The 12,857-nt window shown below is 42.7% G+C and overlaps 1 protein-coding gene across 1 annotated transcript in view; it reads right to left on the reverse strand.

Moving 5' to 3' along the window:
* Positions 1-7,021: 7,021 nt before the first annotated feature.
* The window catches only part of KLHL3 (kelch-like family member 3), a 192,245-nt gene continuing 186,409 nt past the window's right edge, over positions 7,022-12,857 (reverse strand). Inside the window, exons 14-15 of the mRNA XM_006866102.1 lie at positions 12,293-12,436; positions 7,022-7,050 (exon numbers count right to left, since the gene is read on the reverse strand). Coding sequence (XP_006866164.1) covers positions 7,022-7,050; positions 12,293-12,436 — 173 coding nt within the window. The remainder of the gene's footprint in view (positions 7,051-12,292; positions 12,437-12,857) is intronic.

Genomic DNA, 12,857 nt, shown 5'->3' on the forward strand with positions numbered 1-12,857 from the left:
AGCTGGACAGTGAATAAGGAAGACCGTAGAAGAATTGATGCTTTTGAGTTATGGTATTAGAGGAGAATATTGAAAGTGCCATGGGCTGCCAAAAGAACAAACAGATCTGTGTTGGAAGACGTGCAGCCAGAGTGCTCCTTGGAGGCCAGGATGGCCAAACTTCGTCTCTCATACTTCGTGTGCAGATTTACCTAATGCATCATAATTTCTTGACTGCCGCTTCCATAAGCATTGATTGTGGAACTAAGCTAAATGAAGTCTGACAACTTCCATTTTTTCTCCTTTTATCATGATGTTATTTATTGGTCTAGTATGAGGTACAATCCATACATAAGGCTGTTTTTTTTGTTGTTGTTTTTTTGTTTTTTTAACCAGGATTTCAAGTCTTTTCCAGCAAGCAAGATCGTGTCATCTGTACATCAAAGGTTGTTAATGTCTTCCTCCAATTTTGATACCAGGTTCTTCTTTCAGCTTCTTAGTTCATTTGCTTAGAATATTGAATAAGTATGATAAAAGGACAACCCTGGCTCACCCCTTTCCTGATTTTAAGTCATTCAGTATCTCTTTGTATGGTTCAAATGACTGCCCCATGGTCTATGTACAAGTTCCTCATGAACACAAGTATTCTGAAATACTCATTCTGCACAATGTTGTTAACAGCTTATGATCAACACAATCAAATGCTTTTGTGTAGTAAATAAAGCACAAATAAACATCTTTCTTGTGTGCTCTGATTTCCGTGAAAATCCATCGGACATTAACCATATCACTCGTTCCATGTCCTCTTCTGAATCCAGCTTGAATTTTTGGCAGCTCCCGTGTGGTATTGTATGTGATACTGATATTGCTCAATGATTTCCACATTCTGTTGGGTCACACTTCTTTGATATGGGTGCTTAGTGGCAGTGAGTTGGATTTTGGTTTTGGTTAACTGTTCGATAGATTCAGAAGGCAAGGGGTGCTGGCTCTCCTGGAAGCCACAACCAGATGAAAATGTGCAATGCCACCTCCATTGGAAAAGATAGAGGAAATAAGGCACACTGTCTAAACCCGACTCTTTCTTCCTTCTGCCATAAATATCTCCTGTCAAATGAGTGCCAGGCACTGGGGATGAAGAGATGAGTAAGACAAGGAGTCTAAACCCTCTTGGAGCTCAAAATCGATTTCCAAATACATGGAGGAGCCTAGTGAGAGATTCCTGCTTCCTTGGGTCTCCCCAGCTTGAAGATGAGCCTGGCCACTCTGTGCTGTCCACCTGTCACCTGGGATCTGGAGGGGTCTGGGACTTCCAGCTTGTTCACCAAAGGGAAGTATAGGTCTCTGAACTAAGGAGTCACCACTAAACCATAAGAGCCTCACCTCCCAAAGAGGCATGCCAGCTTATCCAGTCATCTGACTCTCCAGACTTGGCTCAAAGCAATTCCCAAAAAAGTGACCATGAGCCAACATTGAGGGACACTGACTCCACAAGTACTCATAGATAAGAAGTCCAGAAGAGGGCCAAGTAGTAGAGTCTATGGGAAATGTCCAGTCTTCAAAGGCAATATGGTACCTTCCATGGAGGTCACTTGGGGGATTAAAAGCTAATCTGTGAAGCATTCAGTGCAAAAAGCAAGAGCACAACCACTCTATCATCACTATTACACCAACAAATATGATTCTTTACATCAACACAATAGGATGGTATTGTTAGTCCAAATGATCTGAAAAATGAGGCTATAACATCTTTCTTTAACCATGTTTGCACTCCCAGGACATTTGCCTTCTTCTCTTGGGTGCTTCTTGGACCACCCCATTCACCTTCTCATCAGCTAGCAGTGACAAAGAATTAAGAACAGATTTTTCAGTGCAACCAATATGCTGTCTCCATCCCTTTGTAGAAGTTACCATAGGCAAGCTGTTTCGCCTGTGCTTCATTTCCTCACGTGTAAAATGAAAATAACAGAAACTATTTTACAAGATTGTGATGAGGGTTAAATGTGTTAATATAAGGAAGACACTTAGAAAAGTGCCTGGTATGTAGGAAGCGCTCAGTAAAGGTTCTCTATGATCATGTCACATGTGTTGATATACTGTATATATTTAATAAAATATAATTCACACTTGGTTATTTCATAGTGAAAACATAACAAAACACTTAAAACATCTTTTGGTCTTATAACAAAATATTTAAAGTCACTTTTTATTTACAGCTGAATCCCTGTGTCCTCCTTTCTATACCTGAGACCGGCACATTCATTCTCACACCAGGTGACACCTATTGGAGGGACTGTCCTCTCTGTGCCTCATGAAGAAGGTCTTGGTGGATCTGGCACTGCACTGGGGTCAAGTGACAGACCAAAGGACCACGCAGACCCTGTTCAAAAATCTTAAAGGGAAAAATGTTAACGTCTAAGACATGCGAAAATATGTCTCTCCTTTTCACATCTAAGACATAGTGGGAAAAGTGGGTTTGTGAAAATGAAATACTGAGAAAGGTTTACACAGTACAGTTTTTATTAAAATTGAAGTAACATAAAATATGGGTAACTAGAACATGATTCCTGGTAAAACAACACATTTGAGGAAATGTTTCTTCAGCTTTCACTGTAACTAATCAAGTATGTGACAAGTGTTCTTTTACATGACATACATTCCCTACCATCCATGCAGGAGACACCGGATCAAGGGCCTTACCTGTGAGAGATGTTGTACAAGGCGTCAGTCATCAAGTATGACTACCTGTGGACCATCACAGGGACAGAGCACCCATACAGACATACACATTCAGTGTCTTGAGTTTTCCATCAAAGAAAGTATTTTACACATCATATACAAATTAAAACTATACAAATTAAACACAAAGTCGAACAAGGGTCCTTTATTGCCAGAGAGGGGAAAAAATAATTTATAATCTCATGACCAAAGGCAAGAATATAGCAGTAGAGCGATTTGTTTCTTCAAATGCCACAGTCCCTAGCATTCCTGACTTGGTTGCAGCTGTGAGTCACTTAGTCCCATGACAAAGGTTGCACAGAGGCTGTGAGGTTACGATTATTCACTACGGAAGAAATCTCTTCCATTCCCAAATGCCAGCTGTACTGTGCTCTCCTGCATGGTCAGGTGAGACACAGCACAGCTGAACACGAGGGTCTTAGGATCCTAAATAGTGCAAACACTTTAAAAAAAAAAGAAAAAAGACATTCCAACCACCTCACTTCTTCAAGCAAACAGAGCCTTAAAAATGACAGTTAACTGTAATATGAGTTTGCTCAATTTCTCAACTTGATCCAACAAGGTGCAAATGAGGAGCAAGGAGGCAATTCAAAATGGCACCTATCCTAATAAAATAAAATAAAAAATAAAATGTCACCAATGGCAGGAAAATGCACAAAATAGAAACTGGGATATAGATATAGCTCAAGAGGCAAGTAAGTTGTAAGTCAGTGTGAGAAACCGTAAAACACATGCTTAACACATTCTTACGGGGATCATGAGAATTGACCCTTCTTTTAAAGTTGAGGCAAGACACTTCTAAAAGGGACATCAACCAGTAGCAACGGCCTTAAACTATTAGAAGTTTTAGAAGCCCAAGGGGACAGAAGAGAATAAGGAAAGGTCCGTTGGACCTAGGAAACCGCTGGATGTGCACCCTGGAAGGCAGGCCTTTCTTTGGCTTCTCCACACCACCCTCTGCCAAGCTCAGCACCAGGCAGTGAGAGTCACCAAGAGATGGGCCAGGCCAGCCCAGCCTCACCCTAAAGAAAGCCAATTCAAAAGAAGTTGTTGTAGTTGTGTGCCATCAATTAGATTTCGACTCTTAGTGACCCTACACAGGCAATGTACATGGGTAAGTACTGAGTCGAACTTAACATTTGTCCCTAGGAATTTAAGAATCACCAGTCAGTTGATTGTGTTTTTAAAATTCCGCACTCTCCCTTGAATGTGGCATGAGAGAAAAGACTCCAAGGCATAGAGGCTTGTCCACCTGGAGCTACCGAAAAATTAGTTCATGGAGGGTGAGAAACAAAGGGAAAAAAGCTACAGGCGTGAACTATTCTTGGAGGGAGTGACATATGGAAGCTAGCAATTTAATTCATCATCGTGGACAATAGAAAGCGACTCAAATATCCTGAAAATTATCTTATAAAAATATCTACATCAAAATTTTAGCCTGAAAGCTATAGCTTCAATTTTATAAAAAGGCAATCTTTGAAAGGATCTGGCTCAGAAATATACAAACATTACACAACAGATATCAAAGTAAGACAGCTCAAAAAAGCATCTTAGGGGATACTGCAACTGGTTTGTCATGAAAGAGAATTAAGTATTCTTATTGCATAGCAGAAAATGAGGTCACGTTCATTTGCATAACACTGCAACTTTTTAGATGGAGAGAAGCCATTGGGCACTGAAGAGAAATTAACTTTGGAATTCAGAGTCTGACTTCTATGTTTTCCAAATCAGTATCCAATTGGTGTCTAAGTTGCTTCTAACCTTGGACCTCAATTCCATTTCATCACTGCAGTCAGACTTGGAGACACATCACTGGCAAAGCTGCATTCTCAAACAGTAGTGGCCACCCTAATTGGGATGGGAAAGGGGAGGCTTCTCCCCTACCAGGTGATCAGCACAGGCTTGAAAATAAGCCTGCTGTGTCCTCCTATGGAGAGAGAGTCGTACCTAGTGATAAAGAGACAGCAGTTTGGGATGGCAGCCTTAGGTAGCTAGAGCAGATCTGTTTTTGGTGATGATGTACCAGTGTTCTAGTCCCCGTGAGAAAGGACACATGAGGGTGAAATGAGCATGGCCTCAGCAGCACTACTGGCAAGAGCAGAGCTTCCTGGGAAAGGAGATGTAGCAAACATCTAAAAGCAAAAAACATGATGGCTGGCTTTCATAAGAAGGGACCCTTTCTGGGAGGATGATACACAAAAAGTAAGCTCCCCACATTAAGTTTGAAAGTATAGCTTCTTTTAGGTAGTGGGAGAGGGAATGAGGAATTCACCTTTCATGTGAAATCGAGAGTTTGTGTATATGTACCCATGAACAGCAATATATCAGGGCCTAACCTCCCACCTCACCCTCAGCACACACACACAAACACACTCCAAAATAAGGTCCCAAGAGCTCATTCCATCAGCTTCCAACCTAGCGTCAGGCTGAGATCTAAAACCACTGCCAGGAAAGACAGGAGCACCCAATTAAAAGCAGGCCTGAATTCCTTTGAAAATATTTCTTCCAGATTCACCAAAAATTTATGTTTTCACCTCTTCCCTAAGCTGATAAAATCAAGGGGGCCTTGATGCTTTTCAAATGTCTCTCTGAAGTAGCTCAGCTTCAGAAGAAACAGCTTCCTCTCCAGGATAGTTGTGTTTAGTGCACAATAAAATATACAGTGAATATACACATTGGTCAACTAGCTGAGGAGGATCCTGGACTTCTAATTGGGGTGTAGGGGGATGTCAATCTCCTGTAGCATCTGCTTGGAAGTTGCCCAGTTATAGTAGTCTAAGGCTCTAAACCTAGAGACAGACCTTGACATAGGAAATGTTAAATCCAGTCCCCAGAGTGTAAGGCTATGCTGCACACAGCTTCCCCTTCCCTCTGCCTAAGATTCCAAGATAAGCAACTTGCTACTTAAGGAACAGCACAGCTTTAAGATTTGTTATATAAAATGCAAATGATTTCATGCCCCCTCAAATACCTTAAAATTCTATAATTAATCAGTTTTACCTGTGAATTAGCACGCTCTCATCAAGCTCCTCTTTCAACACATAAGTATCCCTGGGAGAGATCACACATCCAGGACCCACCACCATCTCCTCACTCACAGAAGAAGCAAGGGAGAGAGGGTAGTTCTGAGGGTTACAGAGAGGATATACAGGCCCTGGTATAGGGGCGGAAGACAAGGCTATCAGACAGACGAGACCATTATCACAAAGAGCCAAGGGCCAGCCCCAGCCAGTACTTTGTCATCCATATTCGTGGAAATCACATATGACCCTGACCAATGCAGAGACACATCTATCTTTGGGTTTGGAGGTAGGGTGACCTTTTATCTACTCTCCAAACTTGAACACTTTTAAGAGTAAAATGGGGTGTTAGGAGTAATGTAGCCCCGGTAACACAAATAAATAGGGATTGCCCTATCCTGGGCAAAACCAGAATTAGGATCCCTCTCTGAGACCAGTAGGGGCAGGGACCTGGTCCCTACCACTTTGGTTGTTTTTTTGTTTTTATCTTGCTTATTTTTTTTTTCTTCAGTGTGTTATCCAGGGCTTTTCTGAAGGGTTAGTTTTCCTAGCTGAAGAGACAAAAATCTCCCAAACCTAGAGTCCATGACATCAAGGACAACAGTCCATGACGTCCAGGAAGAGAGCCCAAGAGCACCAGCGGAAGAACACTGGGAGCCCATATGTTCGCCAGTTCTAGTACACAGCGTTCAAGACAAGAGGTTCAGTCTGTCTACAGACAGAGGTTCAGTAGTCAAGTAATGCACACTGTCCCTCTCTCAGGCTTTCCAGCAGGTCCAAATGGACCTCCAGAAGACAGCAGCATTAGGAGTCTCAGAGTCGCCAGGAGCCAAATCCAGAAGAAAGGTTTCTGTGACTTGAATTTTAGCATCATGAAGGATCAGTAGTTAAGAAATCTAGTAGACAGTCACACACCCCACGTCCCAGCTCAGTGAAACACACATGTTCTCACACACACACACACACACACACACACACACACACACAGAGTCCAGGTTCTCTGTTGTCCCTGTAGAAACGCACAAAAAGCCGAAAGGTGCTGCCCAGGATTGTCAGGAACCCCACTGCTCAGGGGGAGGCCAAAGCACCTCAGGGGAACAGTAGGTGGGTCACCCGGTGGGTGTTCATACTGCAAGGCCACTCTGAGTAGTCAGAAGAGAGTAGCTCTCACACCACCACAGACTTTCCTAGGGAGTAGAGTCCAGTCATCATGGTCCCCTGCTGTTCTGAGTCACAAGCAGCACCCCCTCCTCCTTTCGTCCACCTCCTGGCAGTGGGAGTTTAGGTCACAAGGGCTTATGAATCACAGCAACACCTAAAATGAAAGGAACAGAAAGTTATCAAATTCTACAGTTACTTTTACAGTCCTGGTGTGGCGCTGCAGGATAAGGCAATTCAAACCCACCAGCTGCTCCTCAGAAACCCTATACAGGGTCGCTATGAGTTGGAACCAACTCCATCCATTGCATTTAACAACAGTTACTCAGTCCCATTGAGTTCATGAATCCAAGAAATCCTAAATCGCAGCCAGGAAAAACCAACACAATTTTTATTCAAATACTAAGGGGCTGGTAGACTTGGGCTGCCTGTTTCCCACCCTTCCAGTCAAGCCTCGGTAAGGGATTTGGACCAGAAGCACAATCCTCAAAGACCACATATGATGGTCTCACTTTACATCATCACACAGACTCATCCATTGTTTTACTGGCTCTCATCCCCTGGAGTTTGGGTAACAAGGTCTTATGATTCACAGCAACATCTACTGGTGTGGCACTACAGGATAAGCAGTGGCCTGCTAGCCACAAGGTTAATAGTTCAAGTCTACTAGCTACTCCTTGGAAATGCTATACAGGGTTACTATGAGTCGGGACCAACTCAACAACAGCATCATTCCCAATGCCAGCACTCAGTTCAACAATGCTCAGCACCTTCACTGAAGCAGTTACACAGCTCTAAATTTCTACCACGTTAAGAGGGATGATTGGTAATTCATGTGGAGTTTTAGATGACACTGGAATGAACAGGAAGTAACAGTGAACTGAATTTCAATTCCAGCTCTGCTGCCAGTCAACCTTCACTGTGGCCTCTGGCAAGTCCACTTACCTCAAGACCTCCGTCACCACACTAACTTAATGTCACCTAGCTGATGGATCCTTGCAGTGCTAAATCCAATACTTCAATAAACAGTCCAGTCATGTATGTATTACTATTGAACCAATCTTCGTACCTAAGTTTGAAAATCCCATGTATGACCCTACAATCCCACTATAAGGAACTGAGGCCATGTGGTAGATACCATAGACTGATTTAACCAATATCCTTTTTACTTCCCATCCTCTATGACAGAGCACCAGCAAGTGATAGGCTCAGCTTTCCAGACTCCCTTGCAGCTAGAAGTGGTCATGTGACAGAGTCCTGGTCAATGAAATTGTAAGCGCAAATATGATGCAGCGTTGTCCTTCTTCCTGCCTGGATGCCCATGCAAGGCCTAAGAGGCAGCAGCAGCTATTGATAAAGACAGAAGAATAGAAAAGAAAGGAGAAGACTGATTCTTCGATGGCAGCCCTGAGCCACCAGGCCAGCCCTGGACTTCTTTCTGCCTATGACAAATACATCCCTTCCCTTATTTAAGCATGTTTTTCTCAGGTTTTCTGGCACATGTGGCTGAACAAACCTTAATATAAAATCTTAATGTCAGCAGATAAAGTGGTGAGTGAAGCCTTATTTTAACATAATCCTACTATGATTAAGATTTTCTGCTTGGAGATGAAACAAGAAAACATTGCTACAAATAATCAGAGGATACCCCACTGGTAGAGACTCTCCTGAGACATGCATTCAATCATCATAAATCCTGGATAAAGATACACAGAAGCTTAGAAGCGAGTAAAGCCTAAGTCCTCAGCGCCATATACGCTGCCTGACCTTAAGAACATCTTACCTGCACCTCAGGTCTCTCTTTCATAATGTAGTTGTTGGGCTTTGTTCATGAAGCAGACTTTTGTATTGCAGTTTTATAGAAACTTTTTAAATTATGAAAGTAATACATTCTATTATGTAAATGTAGAAAGCATAAACAAATTTTAAAAAAAAATCTTCAATCCCTGATACAAAGAGAATCACCATTATCTTTCTGCTGTATTTCCTGTCTTCTAATACTAATTGCAGTCCCTAGATGCTGCAAATGGTCAGTGCACTCGGCTATTAACCAAAAAGTTGAAGGTTTGAGTCCACCCAGAGACAACTTGAAAGAAAGCTCTGGTGATCTACTTTTGAAAAAAACAGCCACTGAAAACCCTATGGAGCACAATTCAACTCCGATACACATATCCTGGGTTCTCCACAAGTCAGGTACTCCTGGTGTGGCACTGTAGGATCAGCACTGGACTGCAAATCACAAGGTGGGCAGTTCAAACCCACCAGCTGCTTCTTGGAAATCCTACATAGCAAGGGTGGAGAACATTCTGCCCTCGGGCTGTAAAAGGCCCTTGAAATCATTTGGTCTGTCCCTACCAAGACAACCGCAGTTCCAGCCATCACATTGCTTTCTGTTGTTGTTAAGTGCTGTCCAATCAGTTCTGACTCATAGTGACCCTGTATAGGATTTCTGAGAGCGACTAGTGAGCTTGAACTGCCGACCTTGCAGTTCAAATGACTTTCAGTCCAGTGCATTATGAATTAATTAAATGTTTGCCTAAATATAGCAGGCTAATTTCGTATGGCCTGCGAACGATGTTGTACATTTTGGCAGATAAAAGGTTCCCACCCCTGCTATACAGGGTCGCTATGAGTCAGAACCGACTTGACAGCATTTAACAGTAACAACAACAACAACCACAAGTCTGATTATTTCAATGGCTGGTTAATCGTCACCACAATCATTAGCTGGGTTTCTATATGCCAGACTGGCAATGTGCTGAATGCTTTGCACATAGCATTACATTTTCACAGCATCCCTAAGAGGCATGGGATTGTTTTATTCCCATTTGACAAATGAGAAAACAGAGTTTGGGTCATAACGAACACCTTGCCCAAAGTCCCAGGACTTGTTGCAGAGCGTAAGTAACTTGCCCAAGGATTCAAATTCAATGTCCTTATTCTCAAGCACATATTAAACCCCCAAGATATGGGACAACATGACTCAGCTCAGTTGGTACATATGATTATAATTTTACATCCTTCTCTTTGAATCTAACCAAAACCCAGCTGCCAGTGAGTCAATTCTGACTGTAAATCTTTACAGGAGCAAACAGCCTCATCTTTCTCCCAGAGAGCAGTTGGTGGGTTTGAATTGTTAGCAGTTCAGTGCTTATCATATATTGCTACCAGGGTTCCTTTTCAGTCTGTCACAAATACTTGCTCATAACATTAAAAACATCTCCACTGTAAAAAAAAACAAAAAACACAGTTTAAGTGTTTTCTTCATGTCAGACACTTTTGTTATTATAAATAATGTTCTAATAAATAACCTTCTGCCCATAAACTTAATTTCTAGAAGGAAGATCTGTATCGTATTCTACCTCAGGAATCAGGCACGTAATAAACCACTCAGTCAATGGGTGTAAACACAAAATTGTACATTTCATTGTCTCATTCCCACCTATTTCTCAGGGTTTTCAGACAAAGAAGAAATGGACAGAAAATATTCAGCACATATGTGAAATTCTAACCACTGAGATTTAATCTTCCCCCTCCTCATTAAGTCTCACCCTAGAATATGCCCTGTTCTTCCAACTATAGTTTTGAAGCGTAAATGACAGAAGCAGTTTTAATAATTAATCATGAGAACAGAATCACTCTAGGAAATCAAGATGCCTCTAAATTTTTTATTTTTTTTTTAATTTTACATTTACTCAAGTAAAACTTGATGAGGTGAGAAAAATCCTGAATGAGGGAGGAAGAGAGAAGTAAATGCATAGTAATTAAAGCCTTTTGTTGAGAGACTCTCTTACTCTGCAGGACCCTGGAATTCCTTTGCGATATAACCCACACAAACTGAAGAAACTCCACCTTTCTAATCCAACATGGGAATAAGAAGAGCATCCCAAGTGCTGTGTTGTGGATTAAATGAAATTAGGTGCCATGTGTTGGCTCTGACTGATAGCAACGTTGTGTATAACTGAATGAAAACGCTGCCTGGACCTGAGCCTTCCTCACAATCCTCGCTGTTTGGGCTCACGGCAATCCATCTCATTGAGGGGCTCCCCTCTAGCTCTGACTCTACAGCACCAAGAATGATGTTCTTCTCCAGAGACTGGTCCCTCTTGTCAACATGTAGAACAATGCCTGGTCCATTGTATATGCTCAGTAAATAAATGTTAGTTCTAACTATACGCATTTCTGGAAAACTAGATACAAAGAGCTGGCCTATGTGGATGTTTGTTTGCTTGTCTCCCCATAGTCTGCTGACCCCAGCAGCGCCAACTCTGATCTCATTCACCTCCCTTCTCAGCTTCTCCTCACTTCACGGAGCCTATCCCACACATTCCCCAAGAAGCAGCCTCCATACCTACCTCATACCTTACTCCTTCCCTCCCTTTTTTTGCTTGGAATGTCCTGGTCCCTGACTTTTTACTAGGTTTGGATTCTGAATCTGCCATGTATTGGCCAAGTGGCCTTGGGCAAGTTACTTAATAAAATGTAAAGATATAGTCCCACTCAACTTGAAGGCCAGCAGAAAATATTTGAGGACTATATCTGTGGCCCAGAGACTTGTTGTTGTTGTTGTTAAGTGCTGTCGAGTTGATTCCGACCCATAGTGACCCTGTGTAGGGTTTCTAAGGAGCAGCTAGTGAGCTTGCACTTGCAGTTCAAACGACTTTGCAATCTGATGCATTAGCCCACAGCGCCACACCAGGACTCCCAGAGACTAGGCACTAGCAAATGGCAGCTAAAAGTGTGGTTGTAACCTACCCTCAAGATTTAATCTAGTCTCATCTCCTCCAGAAGTGTCCTCTGACTCTGCCAATCCTTACCTGTCTGTCACACCTTAAGACAGGTATGCTGCTGTTGTTATTGTTGTGGGGTGCCATCAGGTTGGTTCCTACTATTAGCGACCCTATGTGCAAGAGAACAAAACACTGCCCGGTCCTACACCATCCTCACAACTGTTATGTTTGAGCCCGTTGTTACTGCCACTGTACCAATTCATCTCATTAGGGGTCTTCCTCGTTTTCACTGATTCTCCACTTTACCAAGCATGATGCCCTTCTCCAGAGAGTGGTCCTTCCTGACAACATGTCCAAAGTATGAAAACCCATGTGGACATCATCTTGTATTTACCCTGTTTTGTGTAAGCAGGTCTTACCCAATTAACTTAATTTCTAGTTTAATTTGTGGAGCAAGGCACTAAATAAAGGGGAATGGCAATGGAATTATGACAACTCAGATCAATTGGAAATGGCTCCCTGAACCACTGTGTTAAGATGAACTGAGGCTGTGTTTGTGTTCACAGGGGAACACAGAATAAAGGAATGGTAGGCACATGGCAATCACCCGCCATCCCTGGAGGAGGCTCTTAGTCTCAAGTTGAGAGAGCAGAGATGGAGCATACTAACCCGCATAGCTCCTCCCTGTGCTCATGTTGGTTGGCAGCAGCGTCCACTTGTCGGTGGCAGGATTGTAGTACTCCACCGAAGCCAAATTACAGGATCCATCATCTCCTCCGACCACATACAGAAGCCCATTCACTGCACAGACCCCTGAGAATCAACACAAGTAACAGAGGCCATTATTACGGGAGCTCGGAGAAACCGGAACAGATGAAAAGCAAATCAACTCAGCTCTGGAGGTTCTTTCCCTTCCATTTGTGTTGGCCAAACAGAAAGTTGGCTCCACAAGTCTGAGTTTCCTCAATGGAAGAACATATTGACAGTAGTCCCTGGGCTCTGCAGGATAACTTTAATAACAAGGTCACTGCTCTGACTATTAAACAGTCCCACAGATGCTCCTGCCTGACCCCAACTCTACATTATGTAGCGCACTAACCATGTGAGCCCCTCTCTTCTGTAATATGCCCCATGGTACACATAGCCCCATGCCCAGCCTGAGCTGTACAATAAGATAATTCAAGGGAACTGTGGGCCACTACTATCTCTTTGCTTCTAAGTCTTGTTCCTCATT

Source organism: Chrysochloris asiatica, unplaced genomic scaffold (genome assembly GCF_000296735.1).
Source record: "Chrysochloris asiatica unplaced genomic scaffold, ChrAsi1.0 scaffold00087, whole genome shotgun sequence".
NCBI lineage: Eukaryota > Metazoa > Chordata > Mammalia > Afrosoricida > Chrysochloridae > Chrysochloris > Chrysochloris asiatica.